The sequence below is a fragment of the Lissotriton helveticus genome, chromosome 2_1 (assembly GCF_964261635.1).
Source record: "Lissotriton helveticus chromosome 2_1, aLisHel1.1, whole genome shotgun sequence".
NCBI lineage: Eukaryota > Metazoa > Chordata > Amphibia > Caudata > Salamandridae > Lissotriton > Lissotriton helveticus.
This window is the reverse complement of record NC_136059.1, coordinates 842,103,451-842,126,991: the sequence shown is the minus strand read 5'-3', so window position 1 is coordinate 842,126,991 and position 23,541 is coordinate 842,103,451. Positions and strand designations below refer to the sequence as shown.

Here is a 23,541-nt window from a genome sequence, read left to right as displayed (position 1 = left end):
CTAGGGAATACCGAAGCATCCGCAAAAGGCATAAAGAAACTCCCACCCAGTACTATGGCAACCAGAGTCACCAACTATCACAACTTGGTGAGAGGAGAGAACAGTATAGGACTCTCGGTCCCCACCGCCCACCAGTGGTCCCTTAGGACTCACAATCGCCTACACATCTCACTCCCCGCCCTGAGGAGTTCACCCAGCTTCCACACAGAAATGCATGTACCTTTGTGAATGTACCCCATTCATAAGGACATTATTTTATTTCCACAGTTAGGGTACATGAATTGCATAAAAGAAATCGCCAAGCCGCAATCTAATGCACTGTAATAAATGCAAAGGCAGCACTTTTCTGCAGGAGGGTGGATGTGCCGAATGCAGGGATTTAGCTCATCACAGCACTTGCTTTGCCTATCCTCTTGCCCTATATTGACACACCAATTACCAGAACCCAAAATATATTCAACAGCCCGGGTAATGGTGTGCAGCAAGACATATCAGTTAAACATTTCTTAAAATAACCGGTGGTTTAGGCGTGTAATTTGCTGTAAGTCTCAAAGCCATGCTACACCATTGTGTTTTAACATTTAAAAATACATATCACAGTTCTTGCTTCCTGGACACATATTCCATTTCGTGGGAGGTAGATTTTAAAGACTTTCCGAACTGTCCGCAGCAAACTAAACACATCGGCATATTCTCTTATGAAACCCCTTCAGTCAGGTTGTATATTTATCTCAGGAAGTAAACAAGAGCGCTTGTGGCATTTTCATTGACACTTGTCCATTGCTGAAGAAGCTACACCATCAAGTGTGGTATGTAACCTCGAGAAAAGTTAAGTTACCTTTATTGCGAGCCCCGCTGGAGTAAGTTTATCCACATTCCGCTCGTTCAAACAGTCTTCGCCCATGAGAGAGGTCAGATGCTGTAAGCATTCGGCATGCCCTTGGGATGCAGCAATGTGCAAAAGATTGCTTCCAGTTTCGTCGTGAATTTTGTCCAGGTTTTCTACTGCCATGTGTGGCTATGACAAACAAGGAAGAAAAGAAAGTCAGGACAAGATCATTTAAAGGCCACAGATATATTTTCTAGTGTGGCCTGTCAAAACAAGTAATTGTCAGAGCCAGAATGGCTAGACATGCCCTTTGATGCCAGTATGCCTTTTGGATTTCACTGGACACTAGCCCGGTTTCGTTTTACAATAGATTGTTAACATCAGACCGATGCAAAAGTTTTCTTTGTTTTGATGTGTGTGAGTGTGTGTGTCAGAGTCTGAACCCGGGCTGTTTTTTGTCAGGGAAGGCTTAAGGCTTGGATCTTCGTTTGGGCCGTGGCGAGGTGATGCATACTACACAAATTAAAATTTTCTTTATTCTTTTTATGCTTTCCAGGGTACAGAACAGACACCAGTCAAATCATAACATTTTGTGTCATGAGACCAGCAGGCCCACAGCCCCAAGAGTTAAAAAAATAAAGGCCGATGGTAGAGTTTACATTAAATTTATATTTACAAAAAATATATTTGTTAAGACTGTTAGGGAGCTCTAAGTGAAAATAAAGACGTATTATAATAACGCAAAATGCAGAATTTAGAATTAATTTTATTAATAATAAAAATTATAATAAAGAATTCTACTATGAAGAAAATACTTGGCTACATCCCTGCCCTGACTCTAACCGTACGTCCAAAACCAATCAAAAACCCAACACTAAAAGTGACATTATCCCACCACTAATCCTCACCTCAAGAACCGTCCATATCTTTTGAAGGAACCCTAACGCTTTTTGTGAAGCTAACACTAACAATAATCCAACCTAAACCCCTAGATGTAATCTTATTAACAGCCCTTATCCTAACTTCGATCAATACCTCAGTACACATTTTCAACATTATTTGTTTTTTTACGTTTCCTTAAAATTCCATATTCAACTTTCTTTATTTTAAGTTAAGTTTTGTATTTCTTTATTCTGTTTTTTCCCTGTACTATAGATGATGTAAGCAGGAGTATTATGTTACAAGGACTAAAGAACAGCCTGATTTTAGATACTACGGGCGAGGGTGGGATTCCTCACCATAACATAAATGTTAAAATCTGTAGTACAAGGGGGAAAATGTTCCCAAATATTAGACCCATAAATAGTAGCAATATATCCCACTTTAGCACTCTTCAGGCCATCATATTATCAAAACGTAATATATCTGAGAGGTAACTACAGAGTAGCATTTGAAATAGCATTCATCCCCAAAAAATGTTTTAAAAAATAAACAAAATGTAAAATGTTCTTTTTTGATAAACACATTTTTATTGATTTTACAAAAAGCACCAGCCAATCATCAAGATACCATGATAACAGAGGAATATATGCAGTGATCTAGACAACCCAAAGGCCAAGTACATACAGAATCAAAAAGGCAACTTTTGGAGCATTCCCAGCGAGACTAAACCATGCCCCCTAACCACTTCCCCCAAACCCTACGTGCTGCATTCATTGACTTCTCTTGTGGCGCACCAGTCAACCCCGGCCCGCCATTTCCCAACGGTGGGAGGATCAGGGAATTTCCAAGCAGTCGCTATGTCCCTCTTAACCATCACCATGAATGTGGTGTAAAAGAATTTTTCATTTCTGGACCCATCCAGCCCGTCTGTGATGCCCAAGATCGCATGTTTCGGGTTGTGCGGGATGTCCCACCCCAATACCTCAGTGAGTTCCTCCTCAATGTCTCCCCAGAATCGCGCCAAGCGCGGGCATGTCCATACCATATGGAGAAAGTCGGCTGGTTCGTGACCGCACCTAACGCAGGTGGGGGTCGGTTGGAGCCCCGCGCGATGTAGAGGTGCCGGTGTCAGATAGGCGGCATGTAAGAAATAAAGCGGTGTCATAGGCAATATGGCGGAGGCAGTGACTGTCCTGGGCGCCATAAGGGCATCACGCCAGTCCTCCTCCTCCAAGGTGCCCACCCACTCCTCCCATTGAGTCCGCAGCCGATCAAGTGATGTAGGGGTATTGTTAATGAGTGTCCGGTAAATGCAGTATATGCCCTCCCTCCCCAGGTCCCCCAGCATGATTTGCATTTCAGGCGGGCTATGATCCGGGAGTCGTGTACCGGTCGTGAGGTGCTCTTGAACAGCGTGGCGAGCTGTAAATATGTATAAAACTGCGAGTGATGTAGGGAATGTCAAGCTTGAAGGCCCTGAAAGGAGCGCATGTGATCATCCACCCAAACGTCTCCCAGCTGTGAAATACCTATAAGGTCCCAAGACCAAATGCCCTGTAGCCCATTGACTTCCTTGAGCCAGCTACCCTTCCACAAGGGTGCGCACTGGGTCAGTGTGCGGGTCCATTTGGTGTGGCGCATCGCTGTCTGCCAGGTCAGGACCACAGAACGAGTCACTTCCGGCAGACGAGACGGGACAGGTACGCCGTACATCATCGACTGGAGGTTGGACAAGCCCAACTCACGGAGTTCCAGCCTGTAAGCGGGATCAGACCATCCTCTGTTAAACCAGTCGTTCAGGGAGAGCAAACACGGAGCCAGGTTATATAGATATAAATGGGTCATCCCTAAGCCCCCATCAAAGGAAGGGATCCGACAAACACCTAGGGCCAATCGGGACCTGCCCTTCCCCCAGAGGAATTTGGAAGCCAGGCTGTCAAGCTCCCGGAACCATGCTCTCTGGAAATTGAGGGGGGTATTTTGAAGCATGTAGAGGAATCTGGGAAGAATGATCATATTAAAAAGTGCGACTCTTCCCATGGTATTCAGAGGCAGTGATTGATATTTCGACAGGTCCGCCCTAGCACGCTTCACCAGGGGAGTGACAATAAGAGCCCAGCTGAGTTCAGGGACTAAGGTCACCAATATCCCTCAGTACTTCAATGATTGGCGGCGGAGCGGTATGGTGGACTGCCAATCTAAGCATTCTCTGGACATGTGGAGGGGGATCAAGACCAACTCATCAGGATTAAGCCGGAGGCTTGTTCAAAAGACCGGAGGATCCGGAGGCAGTGAGGGCCCGAATTTGCGGGGTCGGCCAAATAAATCAGGACATCGTCCGCGTAGAGGGCAATTTTGACTGCTTCTGTATTGGGCCACTCCAAACCCTGCAACTGTCCGTTCGAGTATATCAGGGCCGCCATGGGCTCCAAAATTTAACATTTTCTACACATCTGACCTAGGTATGCAAACGGAGGTCTAAATTTACAGGCCTTGTTATAACTGAAGGTACAAAATTTAAACAAAAAAAAATCAAACCCCCTTACAAAAACAACAGCACACATTATGTTATCTTCAAAGGTCTGCGATTGGGCTTCACCCCTTCAAAAGTGTTGTAATTGTGGCACCCAAGGTCTAATTTAAGAGGAAATTATAGTTAACTAAATTACTTTAAATGCAACTGTATGCTTTTGGTTGAACAGCTCCCCCACCTCTCCTTCCCACCTTATTGTCTAATGTCGAAAAGATTAAGTCTTCTCGTAGAAGAATTTATTATATCCATGTCCTGAACATCTGAGTTGTTCAGTAACCTAAAGTTAGTATACCTCACTTTTTTTTTTTTTAATAGTACGGATTCCAGAGATGCACTCCGTGAACCAGGAGACTCCACCCTTTTCTGTGATAAGAACTACTTATTTTATATGAAAATCATCCCGAGCTACTAACATTATTAGTGTGGTAATAGAGACCACGTCAGTGAAAATTACATTAGTGGGCACTTTAAGCAGGATTACCAGCAGACACTTCATTATATCAGGCAGGGTTGCCAGCAGTAATGCCAAAAAGCCTTTTTGAATTTGGAATGCCTAACTATGGAAATTAAATGGCAGTCGTAGTTGGAATGGTCCAGGCACCAATGTGATAATAATAGTAATAAGTCTCTGCAATTATGCATGATTAAACCATCAAATATTTTAATTTTGGAATACATACATTCTTTAAACCAAGCATAAGCTTCTAATTTAGTAGACCAGGCTACACAATGGAGAGCTACTTACAAGTAGCTGGAAAGCTAACAGTAAGTAGCTCACAAGCTACTTGGAGAAGCCTGTCGTGAACCTTAAATTAAATGACTGTTTTGGTGACATTGCAGAGTTTTAGCTTTGCTAAATAAAGTCAAACTTTCACATCTAGCTCGTGGTTTGACACCGCTATTAAACTGCCTCATTGTTACACTTCAGCAAATCACTAACTCCGTTTAGCTTCTGACCAGAAGCAAGCAGTAAATACCAAATTTTTATTGTGTTTTTGGAATGTCTACTCAGTCGTAAACATCTTTGTTCATGTAACAGCTGTAATGCGCATGTCCAGTTCAGTGAACCTTGTATCAGGGTAACATATCTCTGCATTCTCACCTCTTTACCTGAAGTGCCCAGCTAAAGGCTGCAAGTCTAGCAAAGACGTAAACGAATGATGGAGGGACGTGCAGATGTTACATTGGTAAAACTTTAAGATGAATAAATGCAGACAAAATGTATTTGATAGGCATACAGGGGTGGGGGATCTATTGACCACTGTCGGGTGGGTTCACAAAGAATCTGCCAAAAGTCGAAATCTATACATTGCTGCAAGAACTGGGATTTCTGGTTGGCTGAGGAACCACCATTCTAGTCAGGGTAAGCTTAGTACACACTAAATGATAGCCTCTGCTCACCCTCTGGTACTTTGGCACAGAGCAGTCAGGCTTATCTCGAGAGGGAATGTGCCAAGTATTTGTGCAAAAAACACACACACAGACACCCAACAAAAATCCAATAAATAGAACCACAGTTATGAATTTTTAAAGAATTAGAATAAACCAAAAACAGTTCTTAGGAGGCAACAGCACTAAAAGTTTATTTTAGGTCACACTACAGTGGGTTAAATCCAAAGTTCAGGCCGACCGCGATAGAGCGCTGGTCTGATACAGTTCCAAACAGGTCCCGATGAAGTTTCACCTTTTCAAGCTGAGCCCAGAACCCCATTTGCTGGGGAGGCCTTCGCCAGGATAATGCAGAACATCACTAGCGATGACCCTGCGGCGCAAAGAGTCAGCCGGGAGTAGCGGACGGCTGACGGGACCTCGCAGTCAGGGATGTTTGCTCTGCAGCGAGACGAAGTTGCAGCATCTCACGCTGTTACTTAATGCGAGCGATACAATCCCAGAGCGAACGAGTCCGTTTGAGGTCGAAAAGAGCCCAAAAGATTGATTTCAGGGGCCCAATAACCACTTCAAGGGCCCAAGTCTGTAGAGGAGCCTCTTGGGGGCCAGAAGTGAGTTAAAGACAGCCCCAGGAGGTGATGAGATGGAAGTCTTTGGTGTCCCTCAGAACTCAAAAGAACAGGAGACTAGCCAGCAAGCCCTTTGAGAATTCTTGGGAGAAGGCACTGTCCAGCTCTCCAACAGGCCTTCCAGACCCGCAGTTCATTTGAGTTCTTTAAGCAGCACCACAGTTCCTCTGGCAGAGCTTCAATTCCAGATCCAAAAGTGTCTGATTTTAAGGGGCCAGAGACCTGGTACTTATACCCCAAAAAGCCTTTGAGGTGTGGGTGACATGAAAGCAGCTCTTTGAAGTTCACAGTTTCCACTTTGAGCCCAGTCCCATCTGCTAAGTTTTCAAAGGGATAAATCAGCTATTTGTGTGGGGACAGGACGTTACCTATTCAAGTGAAGTATTAGTCCCTCCTTTCCATCCTGTCCAGGCAGAACCATCAGAATGCCGATGTATGTAGATCGGTACTCAGACACACCTAGCCTTCCTGTGTGAGAGGCTGTCTGAAGGGAATACACAAAGTGTAGTGGTCACCAGCTCAGACATGAAATGGAGACAAGTTGCAAGGCACACAGAACGGTAAGTACAAAGAAATGTCCACTTTTTAAAAGTGGCATTTCTAAAACACTAAAGTTAAATCCAACTGCACCAGTAAGTAGGATTTAACAATACCATTCCTAACATATGAAAGATGAAAAAGCTACTCCTCTCTGAACAGGATTTACAGCTTTAAAGGGTTTTAAGGCATTCCCAATGTTAACCTAAGAGAGGGGTAGGCCTCACAGTAGTAAGAAAAGTAATAGGCTGTTTGTCACTACCAGGACATGAAAAACATAGAAAGTACATGTCCTATCTTTTACTTACATAGTACCCTCCCCTTAGGGGTACATAGGGCCTAACTTATGGGTTATTATATGTAAATAAAATGTAAACCCAGTACTTGTAAAGCGCACAAATCACTCCCGAAGGGGTATCTCGGCGCTGGAGGCAGTTGGGAAGATTAAGCGAGCTATTGCCCAGAGTCAAATGTGCTGGGCAGACCCCTGCCGCCGGAGCTGGGGATCGAACCATGATCCCCAGCGCCCAGCGTCAGTCGCCCTGGCCGCGGCGCCACATCTCTCCACTATATGTAATAAAAGGCGAATTTAAGGCTTGGCAAGTAGTTTTAAATGGCAAGTCGAAATGGCAGTAAACTGCAAACACATGCACTGCAGTGGCAGATCTGGGACAGGATTGAAAGGCTACGTCTGTGGGAGGCACACTCAGTGCTGCAGCCTACTAGTAGCATTTAACTTATTGGTCCTGGATATATGGTATACACTTTACAAGGGACTTACAAGTATGTAAATCAGCCATACACTAATTACACACATGTTTAGAGAAGAAGCAATTGCACTTTAGCACTGGTTAGCAGTGGTAAAGTGCCCAGAGTCTCAAGGCCCACAAAAAGATAGTGGAGGTCAAAAGAATAAAGTTTGGGGGAAGACTACCCTAAGGATGACAGAGCTAACAACTGCCAAGTTCATTACTATTATTTGAATACATTTTCAGCTTTTATAGATTATCAACTCTCACCAGACGTTTGCATAGAAATAAATGAGAGCACATATTTCCATGTATGTGCTTAAAGTCTAGCGGATTCCCCTCTTCACTGACAATCCGCAGTAATAAGTATGGTGGACACATGCAACAGGTTAAGTAATATGCTTTTTTTTTATCCACCTAGAAAATACTTTTCTGAGTGAAGAAGTCCCTATCCTCATAACTACAAAAATAACGAGGTAGAGAGTCAAGGACGCTTTCAACTCCTTCTGGGGATGCTTGTGAATTCCCAAACTGTTATAACTTGTAGTGCTCACTACCTGACCGCATAGACAAGCCAGCCCTGCACCCACCAACCTCCAACAGATCCACCCCTATCCATACAGGAACATGCTTGTTTACTTTCCCAGGTCGTTGTGAGGATTTGGGATTTACGGTTTTAAATTGAGGTTTTAGTGCACATAAATTACACTTGTGATCTTTGTAAATCGGATCCTTAATGTTAAAGATTACGAACTGGCTGCATTATATAGATTTCAGTTTCTGGTTGTAATGCTATGTTCTTGCTCTATTTAACCAAAACTATAGAGCTGGAGAGGGCATGTGGCAATGCATCCTTCATTTACACGCCTTTCAATCCCAGTTTGGCAGAGGCATGACAAAGCCTGTGGTCTGGGACTTCATGACCACCGACAGATGACCTACAAACAGCTAATGGGGAAAAGATGCAAACTTCGAAAACTTTATGTCTTTCACAGAACTGGTCTATCAATGCAAATACTCTCCAAGCCACTGAGAAGGGCTCATTATACGGCCTGAGCCTGGGACACTCCCCTGTGAAAGAAGGCTCTCCAAACCAGCTGTTTGCACATGCTACAAAGAAACGTGCATGTGTTCTATTTGAAGCAGTGGTGAAAACAGACAGTTGCATGTTTATTGTTCTGAATCAATCGCATGTCTATTCACAATGAAATGTGTGCACATATTTGATTTATTTTTCAGTTTATGTATTTTATCTTTCACATAAGGAAGTACTGTCTCGGTAATGAGCCACACTACCCGCTGGAGCTAGATAGGAATACTTATTATTGAACTGAGTCCTGTAATGCAGACTTATCTTCGTGGAATAAGGACGTCACTGGATCTGTGTTCAGTTGCCAACCTGTACAAAGCTCTGGGACAAAGCGGGGCTGCTCTGCGCCAGCTCTCCTTGCACCCCGTTACTGGGGAAACACATTTTCAGGGTGTCTGATCCCTTGGCGGAGCCTAGCCCAAGCCTCTGCATGGGGCAGAGGGCATTCAAAGCATTATCGCAAGCTTCTCCTTGTGAACGCCACCACAAGCCAATGGCGTAAACACTCCTGAATAATGATCAGCCACAACACTGGGCCCTCTGTTCCCCCTGAAAGAGTGCGACGAGTGGCTGAAGCGCTGGGCTCCGAGCTCAAACAAGTGGACTGCAAGCTTTATGGCAAGGTACGCTCGATTTACCTAAGCTGACAGGAAAGCTAAGACTACGGACAATTAAATCTGTGCAACGCTTTCATTAGTTTAACGGTAGCACTGCTCGTGGTAATGTCACATAGTACATGCTGTACAACTGATTTCTTTTCTCACTGGTACACTTTAACAAGTTACAATTGAACTAAAAATAAAACCACGTCGCACACTCTGGACACCATGCACACTCTGGACAGCATGCACGCTCTGGACAGCATGCACACTCTGGACAGCATGCACACTCCATGCACACTCTGGACAGCATGCACACTCTGGACAGCATGCACACTCCATGCACACTATGGACAGCATGCACACCCTGGACAGCATGCACGCCCTGGACAGCATGCACGCCCTGGACAGCATGCACGCCCTGGACAGCATGCACGCCCTGGACAGCATGCACGCCCTGGACAGCATGCACGCCCTGGACAGCATGCACGCCCTGGACAGCATGCACGCCCTGGACAGCATGCACACCCTGGACAGCATGCACACCCTGGACAGCATGCACACCCTGGACAGCATGCACACCCTGGACAGCATGCACACTCTGGACAGCATGCACACTCTGGCACTCTGGACAGCATGCACACTCTGGCACTCTGGACAGCATGCACACTCTGGCACTCTGGACAGCATGCACACTCTGGCACTCTGGACAGCATGCACACTCTGGCACTCTGGACACCATGCACACTCTGGACACCATGCACACCACGCACACTCTGGACAGCACGCACACCCTGGACAGCATGCACACCCTGGACAGCATGCACACCCTGGACAGCATGCACACCCTGGACAGCATGCACACCCTGGACAGCATGCACACTCTGGACAGCATGCACACTCTGGACAGCACGCACACTCTGGACAGCACGCACACTCTGGACAGCACGCACACTCCATGCACACTCTGGACAGCATGCACACTCTGGACAGCATGCACACTCTGGACAGCATGCACACTCTGGACAGCACGCACACTCTGGACAGCACGCACACTCTGGACAGCACGCACACTCCATGCACACTCTGGACAGCATGCACACTCTGGACAGCATGCACACTCTGGACAGCATGCACACTCTGGACAGCATGCACACCCTGGACAGCATGCACACCCTGGACAGCATGCACACCCTGGACAGCATGCACACCCTGGACAGCATGCACACTCTGGACAGCATGCACACTCTGGACACCATGCACACTCTGGACACCATGCACACTCTGGACACCATGCACACTCTGGACACCATGCACACTCTGACACTGGACACCATGCACGCTCTGGACACCATGCACAATCTGACACTCTGGATACCATGCACACTCTGGATACCATGCACACTCTGGACACCATGCACACTCTGGACACCATGCACACTCTGGACACCATGCACACCCCGGACAGCATGCACACCCCGGACAGCATGCACATCCCGGACAGCATGCACACCCCGGACAGCATGCACACTCTGGACAGCATGCACACTCTGGACAGCATGCTCAACTTACCAGAAGCGACATCTGCCCCTCCCTCACGACGTTCAGCAGGCTCTTGACCTTCTTGAGGTCGTCGCCCCGCTCCTCGCTCCAGCTCGCGCTCCCGCCCAGCGGCTCCAGCTTGCCCTCGGCGGCGGCCTGCGGGTGGAAGGCCCTCAGGTGGCAGTGCGGCACGCTCGCCTCGGCCTTGGGGGAGGAGCAGCCCAGGAAGGGCTCGTGGACCGCGCCGCTGCTCCTGCCGGCGGGCGGGGAGAGCTCTAATCCCGCGGCTGGATGCTTGTGCTGATCCAGGACAATGGGCTGTGCGGGTCGCGCCTCGCAGCTTTTCACGGGGGACAGGACACAAAACTGAGACGAGCCGGCTGGCAGGCTGTCCGTTTTTCCTGCCGGGCACGGTAGGCCTCTAAAGCTGGAGCGCAACCCCGAAGTCCTCTTCTCTGGGGCCACCCGGGGTAAAGTCGCCATCTGCTGGCTGGATTTGAGGTAAGGCACATCCAAGATCTCGTCCATGTCCAGGTCGTAGTGCTCCAGCTCCCCCAGCACCATGGCCGGCTCGGCGCCCTTGAGGCCCGGCTCCTCTCCGGGGCAGAGCCTGGCAGGCGGCGGGGGCTCCTCGGCCTCGCTGCTCTTGGAGTAGCCCTCCTTCTCTTCCTTCTGGTCATCGCTCTCGTTGCTCTCAGGGTTCTCCGGCTGATGCTTCAATGGAGACACTCTCTTCACTGGCCTGAACTTGCTGTACACATCTGCAATTCCTGTCGGCTTCTGGGGGTTTCCAATGAGTGTTGGGACGCCGGAGCTCCAGTTTGTGCTGGAAACTTAAGCAGAAACAAGTATTAGGAACAAGATACCGGGTTACCCTATATTTTTTGTTCTCTGTTCAAATGAAAATACTGCACATAACTCACGCACTAGTCGTCCTATCTAGCCTACCATGAAACCTGCTGAGAACGTATGATATCTGATGCACAGAGCAGGTAATACAGACCCATGGGTGGATTGAGGCCCAATTCATTTTCGTAAATTGCAGCAAAACTTAAACAGTTCCTGCCAGAGATGGCATGAACCAAAAGGCGCTACGGGGTCAAATGCAGCCAAGCAATAGGTAACCTAACTGCGGACAAAATCACACAGTTCGCAAGCTGACAAAAACATTCAGAAAATACAAGTAGTAAATGTTATACGAATAACACCTATATAGATGACTAACATGCAGAGCTCCTTTAATGCTACAGTCACTGGTGAAGAGCTAATAGACAGTATCGGGATAAGATGGAAAAAAGTATGTCAGACTGCAATAGCACTTGAACTTTGACTAGGAAATATATCACAGTAAACACATTAACACATACGAAGGTTGACATCTAACCACAGTGCAGCCTTCCAGACTCACTGGGAATTCTGTATTTTTATTGATATGGGTAACAAATACACCCAGCAACTAAAGCTGGTTAGATCCATGAGGTTGGCCAGAGCTGCAGATGAAAGCCTCTTTGCGAAACCTTCCATCTTCTACCCCACGTTGGATCCAATACACAGTACATCTAGTGGCCCACTGACGTAACCAGATAGCTTACTAAACCAACCAGAGCAAACCCCAAATGCAACCCCTCTACACACCACCACACACTAACTTAGTTCATTTGCAGGCCTAAGAGGCCATGGAACACAAGTCTAAGTCTGTCATGTCAATGTGCTCTGTTCTAGAGACCACAGACACGCGACCTCCAATGCACTCCAGACACCGAATATTTTCTTTAAAAAAAGCAATCATTTACAACAGCCTCTCTCCTGTGAGAACACTAGCAAGCATACCAAAACTGTCCCCATAAATGGTCTTCACCTCACTGCCTGTGGAAAGGCAAGCAACACAAATGGGTTTCCAGTGCAACAGGAACACTGCACAACACTGCTTAATTCGCAGCCACCTTCTAAAGCCACTAGCTTTCACTGCTAACAAAATCCCATTCCAACTCCTCATTCACAAATGACTCTTCGAACAAGTTACTTACCTCCAGTAAAGCCTCCTCTGGCACAGTCTCGATTTTGCCACAGATTCCTTACCCTAGAATTATCCCCAGATGTCAGACTGGATCCGGAAATCTTTCGTGAGCAATACACCTACGCGCCGGTAGGTTTCGTCATTCGGCTCCGTGTGGGCTTTTTTGCATGATCCTCATCAGAAGTGACGTCCGTGAAGCCTATATTGGTGCCACCCAGGCACGCTTACGTCCGTTTCTTTTCAACAACTTTCCACGCCAGAATCATGGCACCACAAAGTACACTGACCACTCGTGTGGCAAACTAAGGAGAAAGACCTTCAGAGTGGGAAGGATGGATAGATAGGTCGATAGGGAATCTGCGGCTAGATAGAGTCTCTACCAGATAAGGCATTACAGAGGGTTAGTAACTTGTTCTTCTGACAGAGATTTCTAGCTGCAGATTCCTTACCTTAGAATAGATACTCAACAATACCTCCCGGGAGGCGGGTCTATGGACCAATTTAACACAAGGAAGTCCTGTAGGACAGAACGGGCAAAGTGCCCTTCCTCACGGACCTGATTGTCCAGAAAGTAGTGTTTGGTAAACCTGTGCATGGAAACCCTCATTGTTTCCTGGCAGACATCCAAGATCAGAAATCTGCGGAATAATGCAGTTGTGGTAGTTTTAGCTCTGGTGGAATGAGCACGCAAACCCTCAGGGTGTTGCTTCATATCCACTGCGTAGCAGATTTTGCTACAGAGAACAATCCATCGTGAGATGGTCCTTTTCTGTAAAGCCCGTCCTTTCTTCGCTCCAATATACCCCACAAAGAGTTGGTCGCCCACCCGGAACTATTGTGTGCGATCAAGGTAAAACAATACCATGAGGAGCTCTCTGGGGTAGGATGTTCCATGAGGAATTCGGGGTCTTCAGGAATAGGGCGGTGGGCAATAGTCCTGTTCACAGGAGCCACTGTGCTGGGCTTTGACCAGGTCCCAAGCAGGACATAAGTAAGTGCTTCACTAAATAGGAGAAGCAGTTTGGTATGGGGCACTTCTGGCTGAAGTACTTCCGTCAAGACATTAGTACTGACTGCCACCAAGGGTAAGCTAAGGTCTAGGACCTCAGCTGCCCTCCGTGCCACCATTGCAAATTATGTTCCTTCCTCCATAGCCACAGAAGGGGTAGAAAGCATGTAATTATCCGGAAAAGCATCACGTCTGCTGACTTCACCCAATCTTCACACCAGTCCAAGTGGTCTTAAGGCTGGTATACTTCAGGGTCCAGTGACAACTCCCATTCTTCCCAGAGTCCTAGTCGATACAAATAGGGTTCAGGCTCCAGCCTGGAAGACATGGATCCAGTCGGCACCGGCGTCAGGTAGCACCCCTCCAGCTATGTCAGATTCTGGAATGGCGCCGCTGGTAGGCGCCTGGAGCATCGGCCTCAGGACCGGCGCTGGGGAAGATCGACAAAGCATGGCCAGTGCCAATCTGGATCCATCTGTGGATCCTTGGGGCCCCATTAGTGTCTGAGCTGCTGGTGTGGATCCAGAAGGGGCACCTCCCGAACCTGTGGGGCCTGAAGGCAAGCTGGAGGTAACGGGCTGCTCAAATAGGAGGCGCATGGCCTCACAAAGCTCTTATATAGGAGCGTGGGTCACTCCGGCTCCTGGAAATGCAGGGAGGCGTGGAGTCGGCCCAGGTGCTGACTCAACCGCAGAGCCAGGCCTAGGGGGATGCTACTTCATCAATTCGGCCGAGGTGAAGACAAAGAGCACTTCAACTTCTTTTTCTATTTGTGGCTTCAAATTTACCCGAACACCTTGATGACTAGAGTGGGACGGCAACCTCCTACTCTGTGACTGCTCCAGGGACCTCGACAACTGAGCCATGCCCAGAGAGGAAAACTTGATGCCTTTTCCCTGGACCCCAACAACTGAATTTACCTAAACAAGCCATATTGTACTGTGGGGAAAATGGTATTGTAAAAGCGCTTTCATTCCTCCAAGAGTTACTTGCTCATCTTGAGCAGGGCTGTTGAGGGCAACCTCCTCATGGGAAAGCCCGTGGCTGTGAGCTTTGCCATTTAAACAGCAGAAAGGGTACTCGGTACCGTGACCCTCTGGCAAAGACCATGTACTCATCTCCTGGCTCTTCCTTCTAATGATGGAATCCAAAGACTGAAGTGGTGCCTGTCCTCCTGTCCTCTACATGCAATCCAGGGAGTTATAAATAGAAATAGTACCAATGGCAACACAAATAATTAAGGTATCCATCAGACAAATATTCCCAAAGCAGGTTAAGCAGAGTTTTTTTTGCAGGTAAGCATCTGCCAATGCAAAGGACACAAAACAGATAGCTTAAAGCTGGAACAATGCGGCCCAAGCTACACAAGCGCAAGAATAATGGATGAGAAAAGCAACAAATGATCTCCAAAACAATGGAACCAAGAATATGGAGGCTAGACCTGGATAAGGAATTGTAATGAGTGTAAAAAAAAAAAAAAACCAAGCAGTCATGATGCAAACTACTTAAACAAAAAAGGAACAGGCAAGGGCCAGCATATGCAAACGGATTGGACAGCACTGTGCTGCTTCACAAAGCTGTTTACAGCTTTGAGAGTTGTTTCGACTCTAGCCAGTAAGTGGCAATGATACCAGAAACTTGACAAATGGAAGGATACAAGTAGTGAGTGTATTTAAATCAAATTGGCACATAGGTTAAAAATGGTGTCATATTCTGTGCAGAAATTCCTGATTTCTCCAGCTTATGGCCCTAATTTGAAATGTGAAGAAACTGGTTGGGGTGATTATATGTGATCTAAATGGAAGGATGGGCTGCAGCAAATCAGGCTAGCAGGAGGATGTTTGCGTGTGCCAAAATATGATCTTTGCAGTTCCCTCCAGGATGACGGAAGCCTCAAATGACTGAACACCTCTTCGAGATTTCATTGAGAAACTATTGATATTCACCATTCAAAAGTCCATAAATGAGGACTTTGGGGCTTTACAATAGGAGTCACACTCTCTCTTCAGCCAGCTCCATGTGGGTCAAGGAACTGAGGGAAATATGCGCAAGTTTTAGCATTTCTTTGGCGACACTGGTCTCATTCCATGAGGAATACACAAATAAGGAGAACATTGAAACGGAAGCATAGAAAGAATTCTCTGAAGGCCATGGTGTAACAGAAGCCGTACAGCCAAAACCTGATGAGATTAGCTGTGCCAGCAAAGAAGTGATGGGAAGACACTGTACATGAAAGGACAACGGACCGTACACATAGATGAATGGCTAGCACAAGAGTCCCATTCGATGAATGCTGGTAAGATGGGAAGGCACAGGAATAAAAACTAAACATAATGGCAGTACCTGTAACAGCATCTCAACTGTCCAGTCCGCTCAACATCAAAAGAAGGGATAAACAGGGTTGCTAATTAGGAGCTGTTTTTTACAGCACTGGAATAAGGAACGATCCCAACAGCATGAATGCATGCCAAGAAATGAAGAGAAAGTATAATGAACCTCATTAAGTAGCAAAGAAATTCCCATTATTAGCTGGGGAGAAAGATTCAACCCACAATCCCCGATATCTCTACAGAGGAAGTTACAGAAAGTGCTGGCAACTAATAACAACGAGGAACACTCATTTATTCAGGCGAAATAAGAGAAGTACAAAACACTTGTCACGTTGAACGTACAGCTACCAAGAGGAAGAATAAATCCAAGAAAAAAGTGGCAAAACAGAAGAGGTTTTAAGTGACTCCTTTGGTGTTTAACACAGAATGGTAACCTCAAGGAAAAATTCAGAAGATAAAAAAAAAACAGTCCGAAATTGGAACAAGCATTGGTAAATGCATTAGGTTTCGCCTACGTGATTATTAATAAGTTGTTTTTGTTGTACGTTGTAGCTTGCTGAGTAGTTATACAATATAAGTTAAAGAAAAAGTCTGGTAAAGAGTTATGACATGTTTATGTACAAAAAGGCAATATATTGTGCTATTACTAGTGGTATACTGAAGGAAAGTAATAGCAACATTTTGAAAAATAAAAGAGGGAAATGATAGAGTTAATTGATGTAATAGCAATATTATGTGCTATGAGGAGTTCTACCAACTTTTGGCCACGGTGCACTGCAACTGCTGCACCATTCAAATCATGCACCTAGTGCCTGCAAGATAACTGCATTTGTGACTGCCTGTTTAGTAGTAAAATGTAGCAATTTTTGGTGCTTAGAGGGGTTCCTAGAGCTTTGGCCCCCGGTGTGCCAGCACCTGCTGCACCATTGAAACCATGACCCTAGTGCCTGCAAGGTAACTGCATTTGTGAATGCTTATTTAGTAGTTAAATATAGCAAAATGTGGTGTTTAGTGGAGTCTGACACCTTTTTGCCCTGGCACCATTGCACCTGCAGCACAATTGAAATCATAGCCCTAGTACCTGCCAGATAACTGAACTTTTTAGTGCCTGTTTAGTAGTAAAATGTAGCAATATTCTGCGTTTAGTGGGGTTCCTAGAGCTTTTGGCCCCAGTGCCACTGCACCACCATTTAAATCAAGCCCCTTTTAACTGCAAGATAACTAAATTGTATCTGCCTGTATAGTAGTCAAATATAACAATATTAGGTTTTTAGAAGAGTTCTGACAACTTTTGGACCTGGCGCCAACGCACCACTTCACCATCCAAATAATGACCCTGTTGCCTGTAAGATAACTGCACTTGTGAGTGCCTGTTTAGTAGTAAAATATAGCAATATTTGGTGTTTTTAGTGGAGTTATGACAACTCTTGGCCCCGGTGCCACTGCACCTGCTGCACCATTTAAATCAAGCCCCTTTCAACTGCAAGGTAACTGCAATTGTGATTGCCTGTTTAAATTTGAATTTGAATTTGAATTTGAAGGGATTTGTATAGCGCTCATACACCTGGCGGTTTCTTGGCGCTCACTAGCAACTGCTACTCGGCGGGTCGGAAAGGGGGGGAGGTGAGCATTCAGGATGGGAAAGCTTGGGTGAAAAGGAAAGTCTTAAGGTCTCTGCGAAAGAGGGGGTACTGGGTGCAGGTTCTGAGGGACAAAGGCAGAGAGTTCCAAAAGACTGGACCCGCAGTTGCAAACTTGGAACCACCCCACTTCTTCCGTTTGAAGCGAGGAACCATGAGAAGGTGGTGGGAAGAGGATCGGAGGTCTCGTGAAGGAGTGTAGGTTTGGATGACAGAGTTGATGAAAGACGGGGCCGATCCTGACCGGGCTTTAAAAATGGTGCAGCCAAGCTTGAATAAAATGCGCTGCCGGACTGGGAGCCAGTGCAGGGAAAATAGGAGAGGAGTTACATGATGTGATTTTGAGAGGTTAAAAACCAGCCGAGCGGCCTGGTTTTGAACCAGCTGGAGACGCCTCATGAGGTAGTCGGGCATGCCGTGGTAAAGGACATTGCCATAGTCTAGCGGGATGTTACCATGGCCAGAAGAATTAGTTTGAGCGCGTCTCGGGCGAAAAATCGTGAGACTCTGCGGATGGTCCTGAGTGATAGGAAGGCTGAGGAAACCACAGCAGATACTTGGGAGTGTAGGGAGAGTTGGTTATTAATTTTAAATCCAAGGGTTTTGACAGAGGGTACGGGAATGGGGGGGGAACCTAGTGAGGGGGGCCAGAAGGAGGAGGACCAGGGACTGGAGCAACCACCAGTCAACACCAACTCCGTTTTATCGGGGTTGAGTTTCAGGTGGTTGAAATTCATCCAGTCCTGGATGAAGGTCATGATAGACTGAACTTTTGACATAGACTCAGGGGAAGAGGAAAGAGAAAAAATGAGCTGGAGATCGTCTGCGTAGTTGTACACAACGACCTCCAGTTGCTGTAAAGCAAAAATGAGGGGGGCGATGTACAGGTTGAATAAAAGGGGGGATAAAGAAGAACCCTGGGGGACACCGCATTGAATAGGCTGAAATTCCGCAGAGAACTCTCCCAGACAGACCGCCTGAGTCCGGCCGCTCAAGAAGGACGATAACCATAGTAGGGCCGATCCTCTGATTCCCGCCGCCTCGACACGTGAAAGTAAGATGGTATGGTCCACTGTGTCGAATGCGGCGGAAAGATCTAAGAGGATCAAGGCCTGATGTTGATTGGTATCCATTCCTTGTCGGAGGTTGTCCAGGACCGATGATATTACGGACTCGGTTGAGTGGGCCGGGCGAAAGCCGGCTTGTCTTGAGGCCAAAACACCATGACTTTCCACGAACTCACTCAGGGTTTTTACCACGTGTCGTTCCAATACCTTTGCCAGAAACGGCAAGAGAGAGATTGGGCGGTAGTTGGCTGGGTCAGAGGAATCCGCTCCAGGTTTTTTTAGGATCGGAACGATCACTGCTGATTTCAGTGCAGGGGTGACAATGCCCTGAGCCAACGAGCTATTGAGGAACACTAGAGGTGGTGAGGGGCAGTAGGTGTAAATCTGCTTTAAGATGTAGGCAGGACAGGGGTCCAAAGGGGAGCCGGACTTAACCAGCGGAAGAATAGAGAGAAATGAGTCGGTTGTGAGGGGGGAGATTGAGTCCAGATGTGCACTGACTAAAGGGCGGCGGGGGTCAGTGAAGGTCGGGGATGGGGGAGGAATTTTACTTTTAATTTTGCTGATTTTGTCTAAAAAAAAAGTGATTGAGGGAGTCGCATAGTATTTGGGAGGGTGCTGGTTTGAGTGAGGCTCTGTCGGAAAAGGCAAGGTCTTGGATGATAGAGAAAATTTCTCTTGGCCGGTTCTCCGCGAGTTGGATTTTAGAGGAGAAATAGTTTTTCTTTGTATCTAGTATAGCTTTCTTGTACTGAGTAAGAAGTTCAGTATACCGGATTTTGGCAATAGGGCAGTAGTTCCGTCTCCATTGTCGTTCAGCTTGGCGGAGAGTAAGTTTTTGGATCTTTAGATTGTCTGAAAACCAGCGATTTGCATCTTTAGGGCGTTTGGTTGCGATGCGTTTTAAAGGAGCGACGGTATCGCACCCGGCCCGCAGCCAGTTGGTAATAGCTTCTGCCTGACCGGAGGAGGGTAATGCGGTCAGATCGGGGCTGGAAGAAGAGAGGAAGGTCGAAAGGGCTTCGATGTCAACGCGGTTCCATGAACGCGCCCAGACATTTCTCGCAGAAGCGGGCTTAGGTGATGGAACAGGGGATAGGGAAAAGGTGATCAGGGAATGATCTGACCATGGGCATGGGATAACAGAGGGAGAGTTGACCGGGCAATCACGTTGCCAAATTTGGTCAAGGATATGACCCAACCTATGTGTGGGGACATTAACAACTGATGTAAAGTTGAGCGACTGAAGGGAGTCTGAGAACTCCTTGGACGTAGCGCATTCTGCGGGGTCGGAGGGCCAGAAGTTAAAATCTCCCAGGACTATGATGGAGGAGTGGTTCACAACCAGAGTCGCAATTAGGTCTTGAAAGCAGGGGAGGAACGTTAGGGGGGAAGACGGGGGTCGATACACAAGAACACAAGTAAGAGGGGGAGTAAAGGAAAGAGAGTGAACCACTAAACAGTCTGAAGTTCCCATAGAGGGAGAGGCTAGAGGGTTGAAAGTGAATTCCTTGCGGGCGATCAGGGCGACCCCTCCACCAGGCCTGCCAGAGGAGCGGTCGGCTCGAATGGCATAATAGGTCGGGGGGAGTATCGCTAGCAGGGAGGGGAGAGAACTGTCCGAGAACCAGGTCTCGGTAAGAAATAATAGGTCGGGTTTATGGGATTCAAGTAGGGTGAAGAGATCGAGCTGATGTTTTACTGCCGATCTTGTGTTTAGATACATAGCAGTTATTGCTGTGGGGGGAAGGGCATCAGGAAGCGGATTAAAGGGGCTGGTAATTAGGGACGTGCACAGGGTGTTGGTATGAACTGGATTATATGAGGTTAATAGTCCGAGATTAGAGATGCGAGCTAAGACTGCAGCAGGTAAAGTCCACTTACCTTGATAAGCGGCGAGCTGCGAGTGAGAATATTGAATGGAAGTTGCAGGGTGTATGGCCTCTGGTCTCGGTCGGGCGCGGACGGGCGCAGACGGGCTTACCTTAGGCGCGCCTTCGGCGCGCCCGCTGCGCCCGTCCGCTGCGCTTCCTGGGGAGGCACATACTTATGGAATAGAAAGTGGATGGTGATGCTGTTTAGTAGTGAAATATAGCAATATTAGGTGTTTTGAGGAGTTCTGACAATTTTTGGGCCCACTGCTACTGCACTTGCACCATTCAAGTCACGACCCTGTTGTCTGCAAGGTAACTGCACTTGAGGCTGCCTGTTCAGTAGTACAATGAAACATAGCTCTTGTATATTAACTTTATTTTTAACACAGAATGTTTATTACAATATTTAGAATTTGATCATAATGACCAAATAGATTACGTTAAAAAAATCAATCCGATAAAGCCTACAAAAAGGCAAAGAAAGATACTGAGGCATGAATAGGAAATGCCATAAACGTCTTAAGGCTAAAGCATCTGCCTTACACAACTAAGTAATAACAAGCATTTGCAATGCAATAGGTCTCACTTTTGCGAGAGTTAGAGCTATTGTCGTTGTAAATGACATTGTCTTTTTCCCATTTGTTTTGATTTGGAGTGCGGTGGATGTTGGTGTGAAATTATGTGGGTTGTATTGGAATTATTAGTTGTGTTATAATATGTAAATTTGTGGTGTGTTTTGGAGAGATGTGGTGTGTTGTAGAATTGTGTTGTGTATTTGAAATATGTGGTTTTGTGTGGAATTCTGTGGTGTGTTTTGTGAATGTGTGGAGTTTGAATTGTGTGGCATTGAGTGAAATTATGCTTATTGAAAAAATGGCACCCCCACACCCCCCCCCCCCCCACCCCCCCCACACACACACACCCTCCCCCTGGCAGAATTGTTCTGGGTTCCCGGCACACAGGTAAGAATTATTCTACATTAATAACAATCAGTGAGGATCCTATGATGCAGAGCAACAGGACCCAATTCCATCTATCACCCCACCTACCATGACCAAAGCAGGGCCGGGTCTTGGGGGGTGCAATCGGTGCCACCTCACTTAGCACTGACTTGGGGTGTGGTTGTCATTTTTCATGTATATTATAATTTTAATAGCACCTGCTGCCACGGTCCTTACCTTCAGCAATTTTCAAGCCTCAATTAAAATGTCAAGATAACTCCAGTGATTGATCCTCTTCCACAAAAGATACCAGAAGTTTGTCTAGTGGAAGTTTTGACTCATTCTGAGGTAGCGCAGCGGGTTGAAATGCCAGCTGTTAAAAACGTGTACCATGCAGTTCACAAAGTGCCCATAATGTAAATAGGTCATTGGGTTACTGCTTCTGTAAGAGAGCTCCTTTTGTTACTTGTTGTTTATAAGTCAAAATTCTAATCTAGAACATTGAGCTATTAACTGTCAGCAAAGAGCTGCATGCAAACTGAAAGGTATATGTTCGAGCTATATGTTTTTTGCCCATCTTTCATTATCCTAATCTTGCCAAAAGGGTTCATTTGGGTAGAAACCACTTCTTATTATTAAATAGAACCCCTAACAATGATGTTATGTTTTAAATTCAGAATTTGTGCTTTTCCAGAATATGGACTCTTAACTATATTGCCTACCAGGATCAATGACATGTCACTCTTACACTACACCATGTAGTCCTGTCTGATGCAACATTTCCTATACACTGATTTACGCACATGATTATCTCTGCACAAAGTGTGTGATGTAAAGAGCTCCGACACCCTACACTAATATGAGTGGTGCTATAAAACTAAATTAACCTGAGCGACAGTGGTTATGGTGACTTGAGGGACACTGTTAAAGGGTGCTAGTTAGGGAATCCGTAGCAGAAGTGGTCATGGAGGTGGGGGGGAGGTGTGGGGGGTTGGGGCAACAAACATTGTCGTACAGGGCGCAACCAGTGTTAAAGCAGGCCCTGGACCAAAGCATACAGTTTTCTGGTCTAATCGGTGATGCAGCATGCGGGGTGGTGGGATTAGTCATTTTAGACACCAACACCCTCTATTGGCCAGAGCCTTAAGAAAAAATGAATTCCCCAAACAAAACTGAAACAGTTTCCTACTAATCCAGTTTGCGCTGTGGAAAGTTACGTTACTTGAGAAATGTTCAGACATTCTTCACCTCAATGATGCCCAGACTAAGATCCAACATTGGTTCAATCACAATCACCTTAAACTCAACCCCAAAAAAACAGAAGTCATCCTCTTTGCCCCTAAAAATAATCGACTTCCTATACATCACTGGATCTCTGATCTTAAAGCCCTTAACTGCTCTCTGTCCACCTCCAGCTCAGTTAAATCTCTCGGAATAAGTAATGACCAAAACATCAGCCTCTCGCCCCACATAAAAAACGCAGCGAAAGGCGCTTTCTTTTCTCTTCATCACTTCAAGAAAATCAAACCCTTCAATTCTTTTGACGACGTCAAATCTGTTGTCTAATCATTAGTACTCTCCAGACCGGACTATGGAAGTGCCATTCTTGCCGGAACTCCGAAAGTCCATCTAGCCCCAATCAAGTCAGTCTTTAATCTCGCGGCTAGGCTTATCTCTGATTGCAAGAGGTTTGATCACATCTCTCCTGTCCTCAAAGATCTCAAATGGCTCCCAATTGAGGGCAGATACCTTTACAAGAATGCGTGCATTACACACAAAGCCTTATATCTTCAAACCCCACTGTATCCATCACAAAAACTCCAAAAGGCGATTGTGCCAGAGAATTGAGAAGCACTAAGTCTCTCATGATGGTACCTCCCTTGG

At 46.4% G+C, this 23,541-nt stretch overlaps 1 protein-coding gene across 4 annotated transcripts in view; it reads right to left on the bottom strand.

The window, feature by feature from the left end:
- Positions 1-23,541, bottom strand: part of SNCAIP (synuclein alpha interacting protein) — a 401,816-nt gene that overhangs the window by 116,075 nt on the left and 262,200 nt on the right. For 3 of the 4 annotated variants that reach the window (XM_078675567.1, XM_078675566.1, XM_078675568.1), the window contains 2 exons: positions 10,810-11,612; positions 839-1,018 (listed from right to left, as the gene is read on the bottom strand). In XM_078675567.1, coding sequence (XP_078531693.1) covers positions 839-1,018; positions 10,810-11,612 — 983 coding nt within the window. The remainder of the gene's footprint in view (positions 1-838; positions 1,019-10,809; positions 11,613-23,541) is intronic. The other variant, XM_078675569.1, reaches the window with a different exon arrangement.